Raw genomic sequence first — 27,099 nt, forward strand, 5'->3', positions numbered from 1 at the left:
ACAAACTGCATTCCATAAACAGCAACAGTGAGCTTGGGAGGAAAAGCAGGCAGCCTCCTGTTGGCAAGAAGACTTGAGTCACAGCCTGTGACTTCGCAGGAAGGCGGGGGAAAGACTGCACGAAAACGTGCTCACCCTGCGGATGAATACAAGAAGCTCCCCCCCCCCCCCCACTTCCTTTCCCCCGCACTGGGTTGTATGCAGGCGAGCTCCCTGCCGAGCTCAAAACATCCCCAGTGCACTTCCTTTCCTTTTCCTCTCCCGCAAACCACAACCACCAAATACGATAAGCGAAGACACTGTGAGGTGTTTTTTCTTTTGTCCTTCATGATGCATGCATGGCCCTGCTAACTAGTTGTACATTTGCTCTGTTTCTTTGCGCTGGTTTGGCTTTTTTTGAGAATACAAATGTGGGATGGCACGAATATTCACAGCTACCCTGCGACTAGATTTTCCCAACAATCCCTTTGAAGCACCAGCTGGTTCAACCAAGCCGACATTGGGTCACTCAAAAAGTGCATGGTAATGCAAAGCTCTTTGCTAGTGGTGTACAAAAAAAATGAAAGCGAGAAATGTTTTGTCTTAGCGCACAATGTCCCCAAGCCTTCTGAAGTGTGCCAGCAAAAGCTTTCGGAAGCCCTCGTGAACCTGACCTATTTCCGAGAACATTCACATGCAGTTGTCTTTAAAGTGCTTTTCTGTTTGAAGTAAAAAGTTGGTTTGGGTGAGCTAACATCATTATTCGATAGCCTTTGACGGACTGTTTGACCGTTTCAGTGATCCACCAGATGAAGAATGTGCCCCCAGAGGGCATTTCACTTCCCCCGAAAAGTGCTGCAAGCACCTCACTGCCCATTTCACCAGTGCAGTTGGTTTTGCTTGTGCACCCATGGGGCAAAGTGCAAGGCTTTTATTGAAACAGCTGGCCCATATTGAGAACCAGTCACTAGGCAACCACGGGTAACAAGCCAGAGGACGACCACCACTGGGCAGCACAGCAAAATGCTGCTCCGACTTGATCCTCCACCTTGCCCGATCGTGCTGATTTGTTTCGTCACACAAGCCTAGCAGGACAAAGGTCATTTCAGTGTGCCATGCCAAGGCATGCCACGTTGAGGACGTTGATTGGGCCAACAGAAGAGGAAGTGTGCCGCGTGTGTTCATTACATGGGGTCACATGAGCGGGCGGCGCCTGATGTACTTGTGGTACCAAAGGAAGGCAGTGGCCGCACTGAGAGAGTACCTGCAACACAAGACCCCCCCCCTCATTGGCACACAGCAGCTGGCTTGCCCACCCAGGGGCACACCAGGGGCCACAATGGCGAGAGTGCACGGCTAATGCAAGGGCTGCAGCAGCAACAGCCACGTGTTGTCCCGTACATGACCCTGCCTAGCAGCAGCTCAGCCATAGTATTTTTAGGGCACTATGTACGTTTGAGTACACTTTCCCCGTAGCTGGCTCTCCTCATCATTGCGAGTCTTACAGGTGCACACAACCGTAGTCCATCGGCTTTTTGTTCATGGTATGTCTTTGGCACACCTCTGCTTCAGCACAGTGTGCTCTCCCTGACAGTGGCCTTCGAAGGCGGCCAATGCAGCTGCCCGGGCTGCCCCTGGCAGTCTGCTGCTGGGCAGCAGGAAAGGGGCACACTGCCCCCGGGAAACGTGCACGACATTGGGGCACTACCGGCTGCACTGGCCCTCTCAGTGAGGCACGCAGTCGGTGCCCAGCACACGCTCGATGCTTTGTGACACCCTAGTAAAACACCCTGGACAACCACTGGTGAACAACACGCTTGACCAGTGAATAGTATGTGCGGGCTGATGCAGCAGTCCAAAATATTATCCCGGAAAATCGGTGCCAGGAATCGAACGGGTGACCTCACTCAGTGCAGCCCGTGAGACGGGTGAAGTCACATCACTGGTGTTGCATAGGTATTAAAAAAGGAGATTTCCCCCAGCCCGATATGCTCACACAGGACATCTGTCCAGCCAGTAACCATGCAGCGTTGCCCTGCCATGACCTCCTTGCAGAGTGGCTACTTCCATGCACACAGTCTCCCTCTAGGGGCACGGCAGTGAACAATAATTTGTCCAAATCTTATCTGTAGACACATTTTGGAGTTCCACTCACGTAATACTGCACCAAATACTTAGTGCAAGTCTAAACTGAAAGTTAAGAGGGGAAAATACTCTTTGCCACACTCTTTTGCAGTGCTACTGCAGTGTTGAAAACCAAGTCGTCAAATAGCAAACGCCCTGTGGATATCACCTGCTGCCTGCATGAGCCAACAGGCAGGGCTTCCCTTGTCAAGCAGTGAATACAGCTGGGATGCCCAGTGAAACATTAAAACAGCGTGGCAAGGACAAGACTTCAGGAAGAGGACATGGTGCCTGTCTTCACTATGTTCAAATGGGCTGAAGGATAATGCAAAATTGCCTTTGTTGGATCAAGGACTGCGTGCCCAAATTACACTTACTACCAAAAGTGGAGCAAACATGAAGGCACCTTGAGTTGGTATCTCACGAATAGCTTGAGGCCCTACGAACACTCCACAGAAGCGTCAATGGGGGCTTTCTGCCAGCTCAAACAGTCGCTGATGTGTCTAAAAACTTTTATGTTAGTGGTGTCCATACACATCTCAATAATTGTGTGACATTTTGTAAAAGGTGCAATGCCTTATTTCTGGGTAACAGAAACTTTGTTAAAAGAGACAAAGGTGGGTGAAAGATCAAAGTAAAGCAATTCTAAAAGTTACCTATAGTTACACCAGCCCATTTCTGACTGGTCAAAGGCATCTCTGACAGCAATCACAAGCTCGATTGAGGAACTGAATGAAAGGGTTCTTCTGCATAGATAGCAGAGGAAGACAAGCGGTTGGACAGCCTTTCACGTTCCTAAAGAAATGACACAATTCCTTTTGCATTACTGACCAAACGAGGGCCATCCACATTTTCGGGGCATTTCCGCAAAGAAGAAGAGACTCCCTGCCACAGAGCCCTTTCAGTTACAACCACCCTGAAGGGAACACCTCCTTCCTTGTGAGTCTTGGATGACCAAAAAAAAAAAAAAAAAAGAACAGAGGCTGTGCTTTTTTTCGTTTCAGCCAAGACCCACAAGTCTCGTCCTTACCACTGCTCTAGCAACCAACTCCACCGACTTGAATACCCAACATGGTGGCAGGGGGTGATGATGCCTGCAGCACCACCTTCTGTTCAGCCACCAGTAAGGTTTCAGGCCAGTATAATAAGAGAACAAACACCCATTCAGCACCCTGCTGCAGTGAACTGAGATGGCATGTTTGTCAGCAGTTAAAATTTAAAATCAATCCCTCGTTCATTGCCCCAATGTAAACATGCTGCATGTCACATCACTGCAGACACCCCCATGCAAATGCATGGGGAATCGCATATACTTTTATAGCAAATCAGAATAGGAAATGAGGGGCTCGTTGAAATAAGACAGAAATAAGGGTTGGCAGTGCCTGCCTGCAGCGCGGTTGCCGTGTTCGATCGCGTACTCTATCACTTTCAAATTGAAAGCGGCAGTGTAGCTGGCGTTCTTCCCCATGGCGAAGCGGCACCAAGCACAAAACAAAGAGATCAAAAAGTTATCAAAATGGCAGCGAGCTATCCACCACTGACGCGAGTGACTCACTGACTGCTGCTGCTCAACGACGGGACCACGGCGGCGACACGACGACATGACAGCGGGCTGCGCTAACACCGTCTAGTTGCGCACACGCGAAACCGGCTCAAGGACAGTGTGAGTAGCGTGTTAGGGCGCCTATTAGGGAGTAGCCATGCAGGGTGTTGGGCGCCTGGATGGCATTGGATGGCATTGGACTACGCTACCGGCGGGGCTACTTTTAGCCTCCACTTTCTGGGGTATTTATGTTCAGGTGTTTTTGTTTCCTGCGCTTGGAGGTGGTAGCCAGCGCCACTCGGACTACTCGGGGTGAAGGGGACCTTCTTTTTAACCCCCGGGCCGTGACTCGAGCGTCTACGACATGCCGAGAGTGGTCAACCAGCGTTGAACCCTCTTAAGCTCCCTATGGCACCAAGACTGCCAGAACAGAAGAACAGAGGCCCTCGCTATGCATGTAGCGAATCAGAATAGGAAATGAGGGGCCCGTTGAAAATAAGACAGAAATAAGAATTGGCAGTCGAGAAGACCTCGGAAAGCAAAGGGGAGGATGTAGTAGCTCAAGATAAAGAATTTGGAAAATAAGAAAGTGGAGAAAAAATGCCCGCCAGGTGGGATCCGAACCCACGACCTCCAGAATACCGAGGTCTTCTTGACTGCCAATTCTTATTTCTGTCTTTATGTATAAATATATATATATATATACAGTTAAACCTCGATGTAACGAAGTCGGTAAAATTCGTAATTTACTTCGTTACATTGAAATTTCGCTACATTGAAATTCGCGGTTATAATGAAGCGTTCATCCCGTGAAGCGTTTCCTGAAAAAGAAAACGCGGCGCGCATACACGGCCGGCGCACTGTTTCTGTTTCTATCGGTGCTTAATCGTCTACGCGGGCATCAGCGTGATCCGCATGGAGCGTTTTCTTCCCGAAAAAACGCGCCCCGCAAGCCACAGGCGCGCTGACGCAGCCGCGGAGACCACCCGCGCGATGCGGGTAGCTCCAGCGACCGATTCTAACTGCTCGCTGAAACGCAACTCGAGGGGCAAACGAGAGGGGTATGCGAGAAAAAAAGCGGATAACGTGGGCGAAATTTTCACTGTAAAACATCATACGCGTCGCTTACGAGAGCGCCCATCAAATATCCTTCGCGGCGGCCTTATCGTCTAGCCAGCCGGCATCCCCGAGCGCTTCGAAGCTCCCGCCATAGGGTGCGCGCCTCCCCATTGGCGAAACTGGTCAGGCTCCTCCCACTGCTGCGCGCAGCGCGACTCACTTCCCGCCGCCGGCACGCAATCGCGGACGCCGGTGTGAAAAAAGAAAAACGCGCGTGCAAGGCTCATAAAGATTCACAAATGCTTGCCATGGGGCGACGAAACCCAACAAGCATGAGCGAACTAGAACAAATTGCAAAGCGGCGGCTTGCGGCGGCGGCGGCGGCGGCAACGCCAGTGGCGATTAGGCTTACCACCGCGGAGGATATTTGATGGGCGCTTTCGTAAGCGGCGCGTGTCACGTTTTACAATGAAAATTTCGCCCACGTTATCCGCTTTTTTTCTCGCACGCCCCTCTCGTATGCCCCTCGAGTTGCGCTTCAGCGAGGGGTTAGAAGCGGTCGCTGGAGCTACCCGCATCGCGCGGGTGGTCTCCGCGGCTGCGTCAGCGCGCCTGTGGCTTGCGGGGCGCGGTTTGAGTTTTTAAGAGAATGCTCTTTATAAGCGACCCCAAACCATCCACCGCCGGCGTCGGCGGCGGCGTCCGCAGTGCTCTTTAAAGAAAAAACAGCATCCGGCGCCAGGTTTCGATCCGAGGACTTTGCGGGCCGCAGCGCGACGCGCTACCGACCAAGCCACAGACGCGACGGTGATATCAGTGTTAGACCAACGCCATTTTTTAGGAGGCGTTGGTTAGACGCGCCTTATAGCCTTATATCTTTAACGCATTCAAACTACGTCGTCAGCGGCGTGCGTTGGCGACTCAGCGGCGTTATAGCGGCTTGATAACTGCGTGGTGTACACGTGATACTACAAACCCGATGGAAGAGATGGAAGAGAAGGCAGCGAGGCGGTGGGCTGCGGGGGCCGAGCGCAAGCGCCGCAAGCGGGCCGACAACCGTGCATTCGCACTTTCACATTCTCCCCCTCGGGGAAATGCGGGGGAATTTTTTTGCAGGGAGAAAACGCTGCGTGCGGTTCACGCTGATGCCGATTAAGCCGTAGAAGATTAAGCTCGGACAGAAACAGTGCGCCAGCCGTGTATGCACGCCACGCAGTTTGTAGGCAAGGGACTTAATCAAAGACTCCGTGGCTGGCTGCATCCGCGGCATTGGGCGACCCGTGTCGCCGTTCGCGTTTTATTGGGACCCCATTTCGGCGCTTGCTTCTCCCAAAATCTACTTCTACAACTTAAATATCGTGCCTCGTTCTCCATGAAACTTCGTTACATTGAAATTCCGGCAAACGGGACTTCGTTACACAGAGGGTGAAAATACATGGTGTGCATACACTTGAAGTTACAAAAAATTCCGTCGTTCGTTACATCGAGGGTTTCGTTACATTGAAGTTCGTTACATCGAGGTTTAACTGTATATATAGCGGGAAACAATTTCTTGGACACCGGTAAGTATAATGAAGAAAATGAAACACGTCGAAAGAGGACAGGTTTTAACGTTTCGACCGGGGACCGGCCTTCGTCAGAATAACAGTACCAAGAGTAGTTGTCAACTCTTGGTACTGTCAACTGTTATTCTGGTACTGTTATTCTGACGAAGGCCGGTCCCTGGTCGAAACGTTAAAACCTGTCCTCATTCAACGTGACGTGTTTCATATTCTTTCTTTACTTTCAGTGTAGGCACTTATATATATATATATATATATATATATATATATAAAATCCAGGGAGTAGTAGAACTTTGAAGATGGTAGAGAACACAAGAGAAGAAAAACTTCGAACAAGGTAAAAGCACGATTGTGGCCTACGTTTCAGCAAAGAGAACTTGCTTTCGAAAGCAAGTTCTCTTTGCTGAAACGTAGGCCACAATCGTGCTTTTACCTTGTTCGAAGTTTTTCTTCTCTTATATATATATATATATATATATATATATATATATATATATATATATATATATATATATATATTATAATGGGGTTTATTGGCAGGTCTTGCAAGAGGCACGAACGAGGTCTGGCCGTTTCAGAGTCCAAACGAGGTCTGGCGTCCGCGCGCAGGTCTCGCGCCGAAGCACTGTCGATGGAGCTGCCGCTGTGTCGCTACGGGGACATATACCCACTGGGGGATTGACGCCACTAGAAGGTCAGCCTCCGCTTTAGCCGAACACATACCCACTCGGGGAGACTGGTGCTCTAACGGTCGCTCATTATAAATTAGTCCGACAGTTTCGGAAGTGGAACTTCCTTCCTCAGGGACAATCCCACAATGAACACCGAATCCCTATGCACACTGCATGCGAGGGAGTCTCTCTTCCTCTCCCTCATCAGAAGGGGAATACGCCAGAGAACGTAAAAAATCCGGTAACAACACGGCACTTGCTGAGTAGAGAGGATTTAAAAAAAAAAAAAAAAAACAGAGGAAAGGCGATGGTTTTAGTGAGAAAACGGCACAGGTGGGGGAAGGGAGCGGGACCAAAGGTTTCTATCAGCCTGCTGCGGCTGGGATGAAAGAGAACTGACAAACAAAATACGGACAACGCATGAGCACAGATGGGAAGAGCGGGGCGGTGGTGCAGTAACTAAGGACGCGGTCTTGGCCCGGCATTTGTTTCGTGGGTTAACCCAGAACAGACCGTTAAATGGAGAGGCATTGCTTTTACCAAGAAACCGGTGATAAGTCTACTTTGTTTGCCCTTTGAAGGGCCGCGACATGGCGACAGAGAAAGGCACTAGCGGCAGCCAGCGGCGAGCCGCACAGCGGTCGGACCGCGCGGAAGACAGGGATCAAGTTACACAGGGGCGCGGCGAGTTCGGAGAAGGCGACGAGTGCCCCGTTCGTCGTTGGCTGCAGCGTAGAGTAATGTAAAGGCACACATACGACGCGACAAGCGTGAAGTTCAATGGAGGGCCGACACAGAAAACCACCGAACTACGCCACCGCTATGTCTTAACAGAACACGACAATTTCAAGGTACGGCCAGACTGGCACTGCCGTTCAACGTCACCTCCTAACATATATATATATATATAACATATATATATAACACACACACACACATATATATATATATATATATATATATATATATATATATATATATATATATATATATATATATATATATATATATATATATATATATATATATACATAACTGTGTCAGTATAACCTTGAAGCTTGTACAATTGCTCAATGTTTTAAACTTGACATCAGCGTTATTTGCACTCGCTGCAGATGCACTTAAATATGCACATCTTCAAATTCAGGAACTAAGTGTTGCTAAAATATTTTGGTTCTAGAGTCTCTAGAGTCCCTTAGAGGTGTTTGGGACGACAAAACAACCAAAGCAAATGGATTTTTTTGTGCTTAACGTGCACTCAGTTTCTTTCCATCGACTGTAAAGTTTGTACGCCCGTCATTTGCAGGTCCTCTTTTTCGACGATTGCCTCTGCAGTAAACAGGCCAGGCCATATTGTCCCAAGTACAGTTCTCTCTCTCTTTCACGCATGCACGCAGGCACATGCACACACACACGCCTAGGAAGAGCCCCAATTCAAAGCACTGAAAGCAGCATCCGTCGATTTGGCCTTTCAAGAATTGCCAAGGTGCCTTCCACTTGGACATTCCAAATGCCAGAGCTCCAGATGCAGCTGAGATGCTACAATTGCTGTCTGTTTTTGATTATGATTTCTAAGCTAGCAACAAGTGTACTCCACACTCAAATGCACAACCTTGCAGCCTGTTCTGTGCAACAGGGGAGCGAGGGAACACAGGCAGTGAGGGAACGTAGCAGTGAGGGAACATGCTCACTCACTCAGCATTTGGGATGTAGTTTTGCGTACAAAATGAGGACCTGCTCACCATGTGATGATGTAGGAAAAATGCTCATTGCGTACAGACACGTTGGTCTGGCCGCCCAGTGGCCCACCTTCCACTGTACTTTCTGTGGGAAAAGAAGAAAGGGGGGGGGCGTCTGTATGGCACCCACGATGGCCCATGCCCGCTCATATTCACGGGTGGCATTCTAGTGCCATGAAGGAGACTGCGCTGAACAAATACATTGCATGCTGGCAAGGAGTGAAGAGCAACGGAATGGCAGAGAGTGAGGCAAAGCTATTTTAAGCAGTCTCATTTCAGCACTAGTATTGGACCTTGATTGATCATATCTGATGATAGTCGGAATGACATATAGATGAGACACAAAAGATAGGTCTCTGTAAGATGTGGTATAAAAATCATTGTGGTTGCTTCCCAACATTGCATCGATAGAAAAGAATGATGGCTCAACTTTCTCGTCTGAACTAGACTACAGATGCACTCTGTTCCAACATGGTTATCTCGACAAAATGATGATTGCATGCGGCAGGCATTTAGCACTGCCCCAAAACGGCCTTAACTCTTTCGTTACCGCGCCTATTCAAAATCGTCCAATTTGAACAATACCTTCGGAGCCCCTTTTCATAGCATTCCAGGCGTTGCTGGAACAAGTAAAAGCTATTTGGAGTTAGCTCAGAAGATGCCCTTTCAAAATCAGTTTTGTTTTCATTTTTGCAACAAAAACGTGATTTTTGACATGCGTTTGCATCACCTGGTGTGGAAAATGGGCATGGTCATCGCGCGTCACTGCAACCAACGAAGAATGCATGCCACTCGTAAGAGAGAGAGAGAGAAAAGACCTTTATTCAACCGAAGTTACAGGCCGAGCACGTTGATGGCCTGGGCGACCAGTCTGCGGTGTTCTTCTTCTCCTTCAGAGCCAAGCCAGTCGGTCCAGGTGGTGATGGAAAGGGATGGGGAGGGATACGAGTTGGATAGCTGAGCCACCGGGCAGTAGAATAGGCAATGAGGTAAATCAGTGTAGGCAGTGGGGCAGTTGGGACAAGAGGGGCCAGATCTATAGCGATAGAGGAATAGGCGGGAGGGAGTGATCAGGGCATTCATTTGTATGTGCCGGAGGTGTCGAGCCTCCGTTACGGTGAGTGATGGGTGAGGAGGCGGGTAGAGGCGTTTGTCAAGACGGAGCTGAAGGTAGACCTCCTTGATGGTACGGTGCAGGGAGAGACTCCCACCGTCCTCCGAGGGCCCGGTCCAGGGGATCAACGGTGCCCGGTGAAGAGTTTCGCGGGCGAGTTGATGCGGCAACTCATTGCCGTCAATCCCGGAATGTCCAGGGACCCAACGGAGGAAAATGATGGATGGCTGTAGAGCGGAGACCGCTCGTTCGACCTCCTGTTGAAGGGTAGAATGTAGTGAACGATTTTGTATCTGTATAATAGCGGCGTGAGAGTCAGAAAAGACTGTGTATTCGGGGACAGGGGGGAGAGAAGCAAAGGACTGAAGGGCATGGGCAATGGCGAGAACCTCAAGAGACATTGCTTCCGGAGGGTGAAGGTACGGGCCGCTAGAGTGGGTTTCTGCTTCAGCAAGGTGAGGGTGGTACAGAATGTAACCGCACGAGCCTCGAGGCGCCACAAAGGAGGCATCTGTGTAAGCAATTCCCTGGGTCGCGAAAAGAGGAGAATGATGCTGCGCGGCCGCATGACGACGACCTGCATGAAGGACAGGGGACATGTTTGACGGGAGAGGGAGAATACGAAGGTTGGGCGCCGAAATTGTGTCGGGAGGGGTAATGGGGGAGACGGGAATCGGAGATATACCTGCCCAAACCAGTAACAGGGGTGAGACAGCCCAAACAGATTTGGGAGCAGATTTCGGAGCAGCAAAATTTCGGTTTGGGAGCAGAAGAATCTTGATTTGGAGCAGTTAGGGAGATTTAATACACCGTCTTGTGAGCTTAAAAAATCAATATTTCAGCTATTTGCAAAGTCAAGTGCACATTTCAATCAGTTTTGAATACACAGAACACTGAAACAGCCTTACCTGAAAGAGTTTTTAAGAGTATCAGAAAGTACTAACTGCACCACCTTTTTCCTAACTGGTGATATTGTGTTGCGGCTGCACGCAACACTGACAACAAAACTGCCGTTAACATTAGAGAGTTTTAGCAGTCCGTCTGTTCTGTTGGTTACTTTGTTACCGGGTTTACCGGGACCGGTCTGCGCCTGCGCGCGCGGAAGGGCGAGGAGGCGCGGACAAGGCGAAGGCAGGCCCGCGGAACTAATCCCCCTACCGCTACGAATGCCCAAGTGCCCAGACGAGTCCCGGTCAGCACGGTAACTACGTACACGACGGAACAGACGGACTGCTAAAACTCTTATCAAATTTAAGGGCTCCGCAATTGTGGCGTTTGTTTGCCGTTTTAATGCTAAAATTATTATTTTTGTAATCCCAGGCTGCGTTGTACGAACGACTGTAGTCACGGCAACGAGTTGAGCAACTTCGAGCTAACGGTCGCATAGCCCAACCAGCCTACCTGTTTCAGTCACCGGGGCGCAGGTTCACCCTATGGTCATTTGAGTAGCGTTACTGTTTAGCCACCTATATTTTGGCATTAAATTTACTTTGCATACATCAAGTGTTAAGTCGCTTTCTATGGTACCAGTGTAGTCCTGCAGCTATTGGGCGCTGCCTGAACAGGTCGCGGCGCCGCAGCACAGCCCGCGACGTTCGTGTCAACCGTTCCATCCTTGAGGCTCGCGATCGCGCTTCGAAGCACAGCAACACCTCAGCATTTTATAACACCACAACGAGCCAAAAAATTCACTTCACGAACCCGATTATAGACGTGCCCACCGCGTTTCGCAACTCAAGGACAAACCACGCCGAAGTCGTAGGCCCCACATTTCAATGAACTTTTTTTCGAGCAGCGCAACTTCCCGTAATTTGGCACCAATCTCAAACCATATCCCCGCGTTAACGTCACTGTTCAGAGCCACAACAGATAGAATGAATAGACTGGAACCCAGCTGATAGCGTAACATAAAGCAGGGAAAATATCGGCGATGCGCAATGAGCGCGTTGGTAGCAGCCAGATCAGGCAGCGGCTATGTTTGTTGCCACAGCGATGCCTAATCGAGAAGGCCGTTTCAGCGAACCCGGACGGAAAGCGAATCAAGTTTTAGAAGCTATCGCTTGCTTCGTTTCAGTCTTTCTATTTGTGCCATTTCTGTGTTTGCGATTGACCGACGATAAAAGCGGTGACCGGGATGCTGGAGGCTTTCGTCCCCGCCGAAACTGACATGAGCATCAAAATGCGTGCCGTTGAGGCTCTTCTGGAGCAGTTTGGTGCAATTTTCGCCATTTTCGTGCTTTTGGAGCAGCTTGGCGCAGGAAAATGGAATTGTATCAGAAAGGCGCAATATGCGCAGCTGTCTCACTCCTGCAGTAACCATTGACCTTGACGGGTAAGGGAGAGCCGAGAAATCTGGGAATCTCGATGGAGATTGAGGAGAGAGCGAAGGGAATGAAAGAGGCCCGTGGCAAAAAGCTTATCTGTAGAAGTGGTGATAGGGAGGTTCAGTGCTGCTTTGTAGAGTCCCACCAAGGCGGTCTCAAGGGTATTGAGTTGAGTGTTGGTGAAGGAGATGTAAGGGATAAAGTACAAGAGTTTGTTGAGCGCGAGGGCGTGAGCAACCCTGCAGGCATTAGCTTCGTGAAGACCCGCACGTCGAGTGACCACACGACGTAGAAGGTGGGTTACCGAGTGGCAGGTCGCGACGGCGCTGTGTAGGGCTTGTATGTTCTTGGCTGCATGCAAAGGAAAACCAAGAACCTTGCATTTGGTGACGACAGGAATGGGAGAATCAGAAATATGGAGAGAGATGAGGGAATTGTGGGCGCGCTGGTAAGAGGAACGGTTGAGAAGGAGAAGCTCGGACTTTTCCGGAGCAGGGGAAAGACCAACAGCGGTGAGAAAAGAGTCGATGAGATCCAAGCCACATTGCAGGGTGATCTGCACATGGCCCGGAGAGCCAGATGAACACCAAAGGGTGATGTCGTCGGCGTAAAGAATGTGATGAAGATCAGAGATTTCAGATAGTTGGGAAGCCAGAGGAGTCATAGCAATATTGAAAAGGGTGGGGGAAAGAACAGCACCCTGAGGAGTGCCTCAAGAGATGTGGTGGGGGTCGCACAGATGAGAGTCGACTTGAAAGCGAGCCACTCGGTGAGAGAGGAAGGAGCGGAGATAAGAGTACATGCGGGAGCCGCAGGACATTGCGGCAAGCTGTGCCAGGATATGGTCATGGCACACACCGTCAAAGGCTTTACGGACATCGACGGTCACCAGAGCGTGGATTTGGGTGGGGGTGGAAGAGAGAAAGGTGTGCTGGAGAAGCATAAACATATCCTGAGCACCGACACAGCGACGGAATCCGATGAGAGAATGAGGGAAGAAGTCCCTCTTTTCGAGAAATTCAGAGAGGCGAGTCATAGCCATACGCTCAAGGGTCTTACCAACGCATGACGTTAAGGATATAGGCCGAAGGTTAGCGATGGAAGGAGGTTTTCCAGGTTTGGGAATCATGGTAATAAGGGAAGACGTCCAGAAGCTAGGTAGGCTGCCACTGTCCCAAGCTTGATTAAAAATCTGGAGGAGGAACTCTTTCGCATTGTCGGGGAGGTTGCGGAGAGCCGTGTATGTGATGGCATCTTCTCCAGGAGCAGAACGTTTAGCATTTCCAACCAGGTCCGCCTCGAGCTCCCGGAGAGTGAAAGGGTGGTCCAGATCAGAATTAGGTTCACCTGAGTAGTCCATATAGCTAGGAGTAAGAGGGGGCGGGAGATAAAGAGAGGCTAGTTGGTTGGAGAGGTCGGAGGCTGTTCCTTGAGCAAGAGCTTTAGCTAAAGTGGGAGCAAGCGTGGGCTTAGTGCCTAGGAGAGATTTAAAAAGAGACCATGTCGATCGTGAGTGCAAAGCAGAGTCAAGATTGTCGCAGAGAGCACTCCATCGAGAATGTTCGAGGGAAGTGCAGTGGGCAACAATCTCGTCTCGTAGAGCAGCGATTCTGGAAGCGAGCTGAGTATTTTGGGGTTGGGAGCGGAAGGAGCGCTGCAGTCGTTTACGCCGGCGCCATAAACGGAGAAAGTGAGGGTCAGGGTCTTGGATTGGATGACGGATGCGAGCACGACGACTGCTGCTCGAAAGCGCAGCGGCAATGCCCGACGTCCAGTTCTCATACGACTCAAAAGAGTGGGAGGCCAGAGCTGTGCGGAAGGCGTCCCAGTCAATGTGAGTGACGAGGCGACGTCGCGGGATGTGGGAAACGGATATGGAAAGATGAATCAGAAAATGGTCACTGAGGAGGTTTTTCGCTGTGACCCACCACTGAACTGAAAGGGGCCCCCGAGAGAAATTAAGGTCGGGTGTCGTGGGCCGCTGAGAGGTAGTGCCGGCTCTGGTAGGGGAGCCCGGAGTATTAAGAAGGGTGAGGTGGCGTTCCTGTACAAGACAGCGGAGAAGGCGGCCAGGTTTGAGGGTCTGCGGGTAGCCCCAAAGAGTGTGAGGTGCATTGAAGTCACCCCCAAGGATTAGATTGGTGGTGGACGGAAGTGAGTGAAGGAACTTGCCTAGCGCACTGAATAAAGAGGAAGTTACAGGTGGGTTGTAGAAAGAGAGAAGGGCGAGTGAGATTTTAGAAGAAGGATCATAATAGACCACGCCAACTAAATATTTGAGAAGGGTACAGGGTATGTCCAGTGGTTCCACGAGCATGTCGCCACGCACATAAATGGATGCTAGCGGCGTGCTTGTAGCGGCATGATGGGTGCGGTAACCTGGGATGGCACTAGTGGCACGGGCCTCTTGTATCAAAAGAAAATGAGGGAGAAAATGGCGGTTAAGGAGGTACTGATGGAGAGGCGTCTTAGAGTGATTCTTGTAAAGAAATAGCAATGGAACCAAAGGACTTAAGTTGCTCGGATTGGGCATTCAGCGCGATAAGAACTTTGAGGATGGAGGTTTCGAGCTGAACCAATCGAGCGTGCTGGGCGGTGGACGTGCTTTCGACTAAGTCTGCCAAAGGCATGAGTTGGGTTGCAGAGGGAGTTGTGGTGAACGTGGCAAGGGGCTGATTGAGCTGCGCAAGTTGGGAGGTAAGACAGGTGGTGGTTGCTTGGAGTGTTTCGGTGAGAGACTGAATCTGCTGTTGCAATTCCTGGGAAACGCGCTGCTGCTCACGCAGCTGGCGTCCGAGCATCGCGAGTCGGAGGTCGAAAGAGTGACGGTTCTCCTCATTCAAGGACGGTGAGGGTGTAGCATTGGAGGAAGCGGGCGGTGACACCAACGGTCCTTTCAGTTTAGCAGCGTACGAGCCCGGTTGGGATGTGACCGGTGAGTCAGATGCAGGTTTAGAGGACGGAAGGCAAGGGGTGTCCTGCGTGACCCGGCGCAAAGCTATGCGGCGTTCAAACACAGCTTTAGCACATGCGCGTTGCTTTTCGAGGAGGAAGGAGCAGGTAGGGTCAAGAGAGGGGTGAGTGTTCACCTTGCAATGAATGCACCAGGGCTGAGAGCATACGTGGGTGCTAAGGTCAGGTGGTAGAGGGGCAGCACAACGGCGGCACTTGGCCGGAGCACAATGCTGCGGGGTACTGGTGAGCCCGGTGTCCCAGAGCGAGACAGCGGGGGGGCGACACTGGAAAGCAACACGTTTGAAATATACGAGGCGGGGGATTACGGTGCCAGCAAAAGTAATGAGAACTGATTGGGTGCTACTCATCATGCGTGCAGCAAGAATATCGGTGGTATACGACTCTAGTTCCTGCATAATCTGAGGAGGAGTGAAATGGCCGCCGACATTATGGATGACACCAAGGCAGGAGATGGGAGGGCTGCGAGCATAAGGTTTGATGCTGATGGTCTTACCATGAAGCCGAACGTGAGAGAGAGAGAGTAGGAGGTGAGCGGTAAGGGGGGAGTGAGTTTTCAGAAACACAAGGCTCTGAGTGGGCTTCGCCTGGAGGGTGATTTCTTCACTTGTCTTGGAGGAAAGTTGTGCAGCGGAGGCAATAGCAGTGAGCAAGTCGTAAAGAGGTAGCTTGGGTGTAAGGGTGCCTGGAAGAAGTTGGATGCCGACAGTGATCAGTTTGGTGCGGGATCGGGCGGTGGAAGCGGGTTTACGGGCGGAGCCAACAGTGGTCCAGGCGTTTTCCGAAGATTGCGTTGTAGCGTCATCTCCTGGCGGCTGAGTGAGATCCATTTCGGCCGACACGTCTTCAGTCGGAGGCACGGCGGGCTTAATGGAATGCTCTTGTCTATCATAGGAGGAGGCAGCACTACGTAAGGACTGGGTAACGGAACACACGGTAGAAGGTGTAGCTATGAAAGGTCCAGTACCGGCGGCAGCGTCCAGCGGCGATGCGGTTGGTGGGGGAGGAGGGCTCTTGACTTGTTCCGCGGCCAAGGTCATGGTTGGAGACGCTATGGCGGCGCAATCTGCGGTGAGGAACGCAGACGCCCGCAACGGGGCAGTCGGCCCTGCGCTGTCGGCGCCACTCACAGCGTTCGGAGCAGGCATCGCGGCGTTTGCAGAGGCGACTTCAAGATTTTGGCTTGCGGGGTCGGCCATAGCACTGAGTGTGATGGGAGAAGGTGCAGCAGCATCGGAGGCAGGAGGTTGGAAGAACGGCGAAACGTCGGTGGTGATCGGCTGTAGGGGCCTGGTGCTGTCTTGCATTCCCGGAGTGCCATGGCGACGCTGTAGTCTTAGCGAGGTGACGCGGTGCTTCGGACTTTTGAATGGGCCTGGGGGGCCACCACGTCGTCGGATCGGGACCCCGATGGTGGCTCGATGATCCTGAAGGCTTCGTGAAACGAAGGGTAATAACTGCGCGGGCGAGCAAGGCCCTTAGCAAAAGCAGGGGCAAAGAAAAACGGAGCATGATATGCGGCTATGAAACCTGGACTGCGCCATCTAGCGGTGTCCTCACTCGTAATTACTCTGCATTAGTGCTTGGCTTTTGCTATCAGGGCACAAATGGTGAATCAGAAAATGATTTTAAATCGTCAGGTTTGCACTCTGACAGTAAAAAATCCCTGAAATCAGCTTAAAATGTCAAGCAATGCCTGTTTGGAAAGCTACTTTATGATTTTAGGCAGTTTTATTACCTTTGCGCCTGTTGTTCTAGGTTGTGTTGTAGCTCTCCTTACCACAGTTCTTACCACAGTACTTACCACAGTTATTCGCGCATAGTTTACAACAGTTTCGGTTTCGTTTCTGCATTGTGAAATTCATTATTGGCGCTACTACGCAGTTACCGAACTTCACGCCTACCTGCCATGGTGCCTTGATCGTCCGCGACTGATCCTTGAAAAAAGCATGCTGCTCCTGATTTCACCCAAGCCTAACCCAATTTCTGCGATAAGAACCTTCGATGCAAGTCAAAAGAGAACACCCAGTCGCCAGATATCTGTTCGGACGAGGAGAGCGCTTCAAACCGGCCTTACACACCACCAGCTGTTTGCCTGCCAGTTTTGTTTCCATACGAGGCTATCTCCGGGGATCTAGTGTTGTCTATTCTAGTGAAGTCTCCAATAAGTTTTGTATTGTTTCATTTCAAATATGTTAGGTGGTGTTGCAATGCAGGAGGCTCGTAGTGCTGGTCTTTTTTATTGTGCAACAGCTACTCGGCAAACGTTTGCAGGGCACGATTTTAGCGCATCGCACCTCATTCCCGCAAGCAAGGCTACAATAGCGAGTCAGAAGATTATAATAAGGCGCAACTTTATGTTTTGAGAGATAATTGACAGTGAACGTCAACAAGCATCAACCATGGAGTTCCATTTTCAACTTCATGCATGTTTTTTCCGCATCACGAGCTTGTCCCAAATACTGTTCTGGTCGTAAATGCAAAGTCAGTCATTGACAAGATGTTTTTACGTTACGTGGGGGTAAATTGGTGCCTCTCATTATGCCAAACCGCCAGATTTTTTCCAGCGAACCTCCCGAAATTGCACATTTTGAAGTGGAGGTTGTGCTTCACCGCATGGCACGAGCACCACGTGTGCTAACATTTTTTTTTCTACATCCGACAAACTGTTCTGCGCAAGTCGACATTTTTTCTAGGGCATTTTTTTTAATAGTTCCAAACAAAATGTTTATTCTAATTTTTTAACACAAATGTGTTTTATGCCGGGATCCACCAAGACCTGACTGATGTCATATCTGTAACGGAAATGACATCACCAGAAAAACACGGCTGCGCCAGGATTTGAGCCGGGTGCTCTGTCGCCGCAACAGGAGGTGCCAGGCGCTTTATTGACCCCACTACGAGCTGAAGTGCAGGCAGCTGTACAAACACGCCGATATCTTTCCAATAAGCTCCCCTATTTCGATGGTGCTGCCGTTTAAGACAGGTGAAGCGAAGTAAGTGCATCACGATGCTAATGAGTGCCGACAGTTGGCGCCAGCTGAGCTTGTTGCAACGCGACCGTCTGCCGTACACTCCACAGAGCAGGGATGCAGTGGTTGCATATTTGCGAAAGTGACGCACCAGCAGGTTGCCGCTTGCTAAGCACACCCACAAGACAGCCCCGCAAGTCATGCTCTTTTGCTGCAGTGGACCGCGAGTTCACCAAACGATCTGCTGGCAACCCGTTCGGTTTCGTTCGCATGGTTTGCGAGCACGTGTGGTTTCCTTTGGGTTTACGCAGTGCTCCGGTGCGTGCAAATCAGTGTCTAATGTTGATGCGTCTGACGGTGTCATACCGACGAAGTATACCGTAAAAACCCGCGTATAATACGAGGTTTTTTTCCAAATTTTACTCTGTTAAATTTGTGCCTCGTATTATATGTGGATCCCGAAGTTTTCCCCCGAGAATTTGCACTTTCGGTTTCAGCGGAGGGAGCGCCATCTTGCTGTGGCGTTAGCTGGCTGCTGCTTCTCTCAGCCGGCGCCATTTTGATTGTTTTGACTACGCGAAGGATCTCGGCACGTTCACCGCAAGTCTATCAAGATGTCGGGTGCACTAAAACAGTATTCGGCTGCAATTAAAAGAAAAGTTATTTTATGTGCCGAGACCATCAGAAATTGCGCTGCAGGACGGCAGTTCGGCGTTACCGAAGGCAGCATTCGTGGGTGGAGAAAGCAACTGGTGCTTGACTGGATAAAGTTTGTGTGGTGTCGGTGGCCTGGAGCACTGTTGGGGATTCCCGTCAGTGCTCGTGTTGGACGCCTTTCGCTGCCACCTGGCCGATTCCGTGAAGAAGTTGTTGCACGAACCCCGCACCGAACTCATTGTCATGCCAGGAGGAATGACATCCCAGCAGCTGCAACCGCTAGACATTTGCATCAACAAGCCTCTCAAAGACTGCATCGGGTCCTGCTACCAAGAGTGGATGAGGACAGGCTACCCGTAAGTGACAGCTACCTAATGGCTGACGCGGGTTTCTCCAGCGGTGCTTTGTGGCTGGATCACGGATGCGTGGGCCAGCATTCCAGAGGAGCTCGTCAGTCGCTCTTTTAAGAAATGCGGCATCTCGAACGCCCTTGATAGCACCGAGGACCACTTTCTGTGGGAAGACATTTCCGACAAGGCGACTTCAGCAGACAGCGGCAGTGACCCTGACCATGACTAAACGGACGTCGGGAGACGGTGCCAGCGAAAACTGACAAAGACTGAACGGTAACTGCAGTGCAAATAAATGTTTTATGTGCTCTTTACCTCGCATTATATGCGGATGAAAACTTTTTTTCTGATTTTGATGTCCCCGAATTACACCTCGTATTATACGCGGGTTCGTATTATACGCGGGTTTTTACGGTAAATCTGCAAGTTCATATCGATGCAGAATAAACATTCAACTGATCTGTCAAGGCGCATCTCACTTTCGTGTGTTACCGATTCCTATGACAGAGGGATCAACCACATTTTTTTTTTCTACTGCCGGTGGTCTGTTATATACAACTCCTTTTTTATCATTTGCTTTGACAACTTGACAATAATTTTGATTTTGATATTTATTTTGCAACTAAGATGTATGAAAACTTTTAAAACACTGGCGTTATTGGAAAGGCCGTTAAATAATCTGCATTTTGTGTTCCTGTAAATAGTGCCTAACCAATTTTTTTAAGCAGAAGAAAAATGCTTTCGTGGACCCCTAAAAATCGGTCAATTTTCCCACGGTCACGAAAGAGTTAAGCAGCTGCCCAAGCAGGTCAAAGGAAGCCACATGCGGGCAGCAGCACGGAAAAGACAGCGGTTGGCGGCAGGCAGGCTCCTCACCCGCCACGGCGTCCACGAGGACGGGCGCCGCCCCCGAGGCTTCGGCCATCTGGGCCACGTCCTTGTAGTGCCAGAAGCGGCCGCTGCTTGGCTGCTTGGGCCCCAGGGGAGGTCTCTGCAACCAAGGGGCCACTGAGCAGAGCTGGCGACAAGCACCGCTCGGGTTGCTCATACCGTCTCTGTCGTTCGCACTATGCCGACCAGTTCCACCTCGCCGGGTATCTGAAAGAGAGGCACCGAGCTTGGCTTCTTCAACCAAGCACTGGCAACGCGGTGAAAGCTGCGCTGAAGAAAGGCAGCATCGCTACATGTGACGACAGATCCCCCCGGGAAGATGAAATGCCCATACCTGTCCTTCTGGCCGCTTGTGCACAGACGTCTTGGACTTGGGGACCCAGCCGCGGTTCACCAGGATCGTCAAGCTTAGGACAGGGGGAATGGAGAGCACGCCAGCGTGAGTCCCCCAGTACACTTCACTTAGGATGTCATGTGGAGTGCGCTTAGCAGGCAGGTGCCAGGTGTCCCTGGCTGGAGCTCTCAACGGGCCAGCTGATCGGAGCTCACAAAAGAACAGGGTGTACAAGGGTCAACCACTCGGCTCTCGAGATCAGTCTGGAGCCACTTGTAAATAGTCTCTTTGGCTTGAAAAGGCCTCCAAACCAATCCTCCCGCTGGCCTGTTCAGTTTATGAAGGCTTTCACAGCAATGTAACTCCTATCTAGGTCCACTTGCTGAAGGACCTTCGTTGTGACACAAACTGAATAAAGCTGCTGTTTGGAGGTGTCATTTGGAAGAGTTCTACATACTTTGAAGAATTTCAAAGCGCTGCAGAAAAACAAGGGACACCACTGTATTTTTGTTCCTCATTTTTCTGCAGCACTTTCGAGCCCTTCAAAGACACATATTGACACCTAGGAACCTCCCAGTGCCACCACATTTGCTGCTCAGGACACCACCCCAGGCATGCCTGTGGCCTTCACTTGGCACCAGCAGTCCCGACGCACACACAGGGAACAATTGCGGGTGCACTCAAGACTTAACCGCAGGCATTGGGCTCACCCGGGCGATTTCCTCAACTCTGCACCCTTCAAGGGGTCCTGAAAATGTCCCAGATCAGGGCAGGATTGCATGGGGCGCCACCTGGGGTGTCCAGGACAGAACGTGCAATACCCTGCAAACGGGCATTGCATGTTTTGTTCTGGATACCTCAGGTGTCATTGCTGTTACAAGGTAGTACTCCGGTCCAAGATGGCCACCAGTTTTCCTGCAGGCAAACATCGCCTTTATCCATTCTCTAAATAAGTAGGCAGAAGCCATCGCCGTTTTTGGTGTTAAACGAAACAGTCCAGAAAAGGTGACCTTTATGCATGTAAAGCTTGAGTGCCAACAGAGAAGTGGCTTACTCACGCAGAAGTTTTATAAAGGTGCTTCTTTATTGCTGTAACACTCTGTATTAGGAGAAATTTCACATACCCATGAAAAGCAAGCTTTCAATGTTGAGGGAATTGACAGGAGGGAATGTAGGCACATGGATACGAGGGGAGGCAAATGCGATAGGGTTGCCCCAAGCTTCTGAAGGTGATGCCTTTTTTGTTCCCTTTGCTGCCAGTTAACTCTTTCGTTACTGCGTCTATTCAAAATCGTTCAATTTGAACGATACTTCTGGAGCGCCTTTTCATAGCATTCCAGGCGTTGCTCGAACAAGTAAAGCTGTTTGGAGTTAGATCAGAAAAATGGCCTTTCAAAATCAGTTATGTTTTCATTTTTGCAACAAAAACGTGATTTCTGACACGCGTTTGAATCACACAAGTGTGCAAAAGGGGCGTGGTCATCGCGCGTCACTGCTACCAACGAAGTAAGTGTGCCACTTGTAATTATTCTGCATCAGAGTTTGTTTTTTGTTATCAGGGCATGAATGGTGAACCAGCAAACTATTTTCGATCATCAGGTTTGCACTCTGAAAATAGTAATCCCAGAAATCAGCTGAAAATGTCAAGCAGTGCCTGTTTGCAAAGCTACTTTATGATTTTAGGCAGTTTTATTGCCTTTGCGCACGTTGTTCGAAGTGCTGTGTGGTAGTTCCACTTACACCAGTACCATTCGTGAACTGTTTACAACAGTTTCGGTTTTAGTTTCTGCAAAGCGAAATTCACATTTAGCGCTAAACATGCACCAACCAGCCCACTTGCTCCCCGTTCTAAGCTACTACACAGTTACCCAACTTCAAGGCTACCTGCCATGGAGCCTTGAGCGTCCGTGACTGATCCTCGAACAAAGCATGCTGTTCCTGATTTCACTGAACCATAACCAGATTTCTGTGATAAGAACTTTAAATGCAAGTCAAAAGATCCCACCCAGTCGCCAGATATCTGATCCGACGAGGAGAGCGCTTCAAACCGGCCTTACACACCGCCAGCTGTTCGCCTTCCAGTTTCGTTTCCATACATGGGTATCTCCGGAGGTCTAGTGTTGCTGCTTAGTTGAACTGTCTATTCGGATGGAGTCTCCGACAAGTTTTTGTACTGTTTCATTTTAGAAATGTTAGGTTGCGCTGCAATGGAGGAGGCTCGTTGTGCTGATCTTTGTTATCGCGCAACAGTTGATGATGATGATGGTTGGATGTTTATGGCGCAAGGCCAGCTGGGGCAAAGAGCGCCAAAACAATAGTCATATATGAGGAGTGAAACCTTAAACACTAAGAAAAGTCAGCAAAAACAAAAGTAAAATCACAAAACGACAATGAGCATGGCTGGTGTATAGGGCCAGGGAGCGATCACGCGTGGTATGAAATGAGGTCTAAAAATTGAACTACTTCTAAATATTTAAAAACGCACTTGATAGAAAACATGGGATCGTCAGACAGGAAAAACGCTGGGTGTAGTGGGACGTGTAGTCTGTATAGCTGTGGGAAGTGTTTGCGTCGTGTTGTGTGAAGTGCTTTGCATTGAATGAGTATGTGAACTACGGGTAGGGCCTCTCCACACCTGCCACACTGTGGTCTTGAAGACCCCGTGAGGAGATACGAGTGTGTGGCATGTGTGTGCCCCATCCGTAACCTAGCAAGGGCAACTTCTGGTATCTGTTGTGTGTGTCAGTGGTGTATGGTCCCAAGCGTAATTTTATAACGTGTAACTTGTTATCTGTTTGTTCACTCCGGTGTGTTTGCCATCTCTTGCGAAGTTCATGTCTGATGTGTGGCTTCAAGTCTGTGTATGGCACTGTGGCTATGTCCATTGTATTAAAGAGTGTAGCTGCAGTGGCCATTCGATGTGCGGTTTCGTTCCCGGTAATACCAGAGTGCCCTGGAACCCAAGAGAAAGTTATTCGAAGGTTTGATGCATATGCAGACATGATAGCCTTAAAAACATGATTGATGACAAAGTTTTTAGAATGCTTTCCTGATGCAGGTGCTTGTACAACGCTAAGAGAGCCAGTGTACACGATGGATTTTAGGATTTGATGTTGGACTATGTGATTTATTACCATTAAAATACCGTATGCTTCCGCTGTGAATATACTGCTACAAAGGTTCATTGTTTTACTGACGTGAAAGTTTGGCCGATGCGCAGCACAAGCCACAGCAGTTGCAGTCTTGGACGCATCACTGTAAAACTCTTCACAGCGGTACTTATGCTGCACAAACAAGAAATGCTGCAGAATCGCAATCCTTGGTGACCTGTTCTTGTCAAATTGCATAAAAGACAGGTCACATGACACAGGGCGGAGATGCCATGGTGGAATTGAATCAATGATGGGCGTCTTGTGAATGCCTGAAAACGAAACTTCTAGCTCAGAAGCTTCTTCTCGCACTCTTAGAGGTAACGGCATGGAGATTGATGGACGATTTAAAAAGAGTTGCTGAGAGGATGCATCATTAATGGTCGGAGTAAAAGGATGATTTGTCATAGACATGATTTTTGAGGCATATAAAACATCCATGTACACCCTCTGGTGATCTAGGGACCATTTATTGCATTCTACATACAGACTTTGCACAGGGCTAGTGCGAAAAGCACCACATGCGAGGCGTGCGGATGGAGCAACACCACATGCGGATGGAGCAACTGATAAAACCTGCATGTATGTGTTGTGGAAGAACTGCACGGTCAAAAGTCAACATAATGTGCTTGGTGGGAATCTCCTTGTCGTCTCTACGGATAGTGATGCGTCTCACGGCAGTGACGCCCTGATCCTTCAAGCCGGCAAGGAGATCCACATCCATTTCGTTCAGGAGATCTGTCTCGGATACCACACTCTGCGAGCTGTTGAGGCTCCGATGGGGTGTGACCCTGATGTCAAGATCAGCCAGTCTAGTCTGAGCTGGAAGCTTTGCAGACTGCTGCTTGTCATTTATTTCGATTAGGAGTTCACCAGACCTTTGTTTTCTGCACTTATACGATTTTCCTATAATGGCTTCAAGATACTTGGCGATCAAGAAGACTGACTGAGATGCAAGAGGGTGGGTTGGATTGAGGGACTCCATGACAAGACATCGAGAGTAATGATCTGGTTCAGGAAATGTCAAAGATAGCAATGGGAGAAACGATACTTCGGTGCGGCCCCTTTTAGGGGACCGATCACGGTTGGTGGGGGGGGGGGTTTGACAATACCATACGGCATAGTATAAAAGCAGGGAGATTGGAGGGGTACTTTCTCCTTTGACCTTACCCTGGTAGTCAAAGAGGTCCCGGAGCTTCACCAAGGCTCCGACAGCCACCATTTACGGGTTCTACCCTTCACCTTTAAACATCTCGCCATGGTTGGACACGGCTTATGTATGGGAGCTCGGGGTCCACGGTGTCACTGCTCACCATCACCATGAATACTCAAGGTGCCCCGTGCGGGGGTTATCGCGCAACAGCTACTCGGCGAAAGTAGGGCACGATTCTAGCGCATCGCACCTCATTCCTGCAAGCATGGCAACAATTGTGAGTCAGAAGATGATAATAAAGCTCAACTTTATGTTTTGAGAGATAACTGACCGTGAACGTCAACAAGCATCAACCACGGAGTTCTGTTTTCAACTTCATGCATGTTTTTCCACATCGTGTGCTTGTCCCAAATATTGTGCTGGCTGTAAATGCAAAGTCAGTCATTGGCAAGATGTTTTTACATTATGTGGGGGCAAATTGGTGCCTCTGATAATGTGAAACCGCCAGCTTTCTTTCACGGGACCTACTATAATTGCACAATTTGAATTAGAGGTTGGGCTTCACCGCATGACACGAGCACCACGCGTGCTAACAATTTTTATTATATCTGAAAAACTGTTCCGTGCACGTCAACATTTTTTCTAGGGTGTGTTTTTAAAATGTCTCCCTACAAAATGTATATTCTAATTTTTTTCTACTACCGGTGGTTTGCTATACACAACTCCTTTTTTATCATTTTTTTTCGACATTTGGACAAAAATTTTGATTTTGATATTTTTTTCGCAACCATGATACATAAAAACACTTAAAAATTAGTGTTTTTGGAAAGGCCATTAAATAATCTGCATTTTTTGTTCCTGTAATTAGTGCCTAACCAATTTTTTTAGCAGAAAAAAAATGTTTTCTTGGACCTCTAAAAATCGGTCAATTTTCCCGCGGTAACGAAAGCGTTAAGAAGAGCAGGTGCAACCGGAGAAAAGAGCCAACGAGAGCAAGGAGAGGAGGCACTCACTCCCGGTCCCTGAGCTTGAAGGGCGTGATGACGAGGTTGCCTGTCTGCGTGGGTGCGGCCAGGACACCCCTGCGCGACGCTTCCCCCGCCGGCTCAATGGGCGACCGGGGCCCCACGTACATCTCGCGCTCGTGGTCGAAGCTGCCCACCAGCCTCACCCGCCTGTACTCCATGGCGGCCAGCTGGCTGAGGTCCTCGGGCAAGGCGGCGGCGGGGGGCTGCGTGGTCTTGCTCTGCAGGTCCTCAATGAGCTGTAGCTTCCAGCGGCGCCTGCGCACCTGCCACGTGCCCAGGGCAAAGGTGGCCACGGGCACCGCCTGCATGGACAACGGGGGGTTCTCGACAGGGCCCAGCCATAGCACAATCGTCACTTCTTCATCTATTTTCCAAATCTCTCGTGCAATTGTCTAAATTTTGCTCTGAAATTTCTCCACTGTCATTGAAAAACAGCTGCATTTTGAAATTTTGTTTGTATTTTACTTTGATTGTTTTAAACTACTAAAATATTTTCTCACTTAACTAAAAATTCCTAAACTAAACTTTAGTTAACTAAAAATACACTAGGAAAAAAAAACGGTCTGCGAACCGGTTCGGTATGTGATTTTGTCAAACCGGAACTCAACCACAACAAAATAAATTTGCTTGAACCCAGCACTACAAGCCCAGCCATAGCACAAGAAACGGCCGCAAGGCCTGTTGCCCATGGACCCTGCGAGCTGCTCTGTGCTACATTCACCAAGGAGGCAGCAGCCATAGCACCCCTCGGAACCACCGCCTTTCGAATCTTGTGGCTGGTACTCTGTCAGCCGAACACAACAGGAGAGGTGAAGGGGCGCTTTATGGCTAGATGAGGAAGCCGCTCCACTGGCATGCAATCAGCCTTTGTCCAGTAGGGACCTGCGCATGCATGCACAGCCAGTTCCTTATTCTCGGCAGGCAACACAGGCAATCCAGTAAACTCTCATTACAAGAGCCACGCAGTTACACGCGACACCTGAAATAGGTTTGGTTGGTTTTCCTATGTTCACCATGTTAGCAACATCGCATACAAGAAACATGGTTACTAGAGCCACTCATTTACTAAGCACACCTTTTTTTACACCCCTAAAGTAAACTCAAGAGACACGATAGAAGAGTTAGTATCCCACATGAAGATCTTGAGGAAAACTCCTTCAGATGAAGCTTGGGCCTGCATGCAAAAGACCACAGAGGGAAGAGCTTGTAGATCATGCAAGCCTCACGCAAGTAAATGGTGCCCTAGGGGGGAGGAGGATGAGAGCATTGCAGAGTGGAAAGTGTCAGAAGCTGAGGCTGACAAACATTAAAGGAATGCCTCAGAGGTATTGAAGGCAACCAAAAAGGCTTGCAAAGCAGACGTCCAGAAATTGAGAAAAAAAGCTAATATAGTGCACTCTGTCAAAAAACAAACTCGAAACCATCCTGACCAATTTCCTGTCAATGTGTATAAATACACTGATGCTGGTGTACAGTG

At 49.6% G+C, this 27,099-nt stretch overlaps 1 protein-coding gene across 1 annotated transcript in view; it reads right to left on the bottom strand.

The window, feature by feature from the left end:
- Nucleotides 1-206: 206 nt before the first annotated feature.
- Nucleotides 207-27,099, bottom strand: part of LOC144177152 (surfeit locus protein 1-like) — a 39,392-nt gene continuing 12,499 nt past the window's right edge. Inside the window, exons 3-8 of the mRNA XM_077705251.1 lie at nucleotides 25,608-25,924; nucleotides 20,293-20,365; nucleotides 20,118-20,165; nucleotides 19,944-20,058; nucleotides 8,681-8,762; nucleotides 207-1,243 (exon numbers count right to left, since the gene is read on the bottom strand). Coding sequence (XP_077561377.1) covers nucleotides 1,174-1,243; nucleotides 8,681-8,762; nucleotides 19,944-20,058; nucleotides 20,118-20,165; nucleotides 20,293-20,365; nucleotides 25,608-25,924 — 705 coding nt within the window. The 3' untranslated portion in view covers nucleotides 207-1,173. The remainder of the gene's footprint in view (nucleotides 1,244-8,680; nucleotides 8,763-19,943; nucleotides 20,059-20,117; nucleotides 20,166-20,292; nucleotides 20,366-25,607; nucleotides 25,925-27,099) is intronic.

The sequence above is a fragment of the Haemaphysalis longicornis genome, unplaced genomic scaffold, assembly GCF_048455015.1.
Source record: "Haemaphysalis longicornis isolate Haplotype H1 unplaced genomic scaffold, Haemaphysalis longicornis Haplotype H1 scaffold_1, whole genome shotgun sequence".
Lineage (NCBI taxonomy): Eukaryota > Metazoa > Arthropoda > Arachnida > Ixodida > Ixodidae > Haemaphysalis > Haemaphysalis longicornis.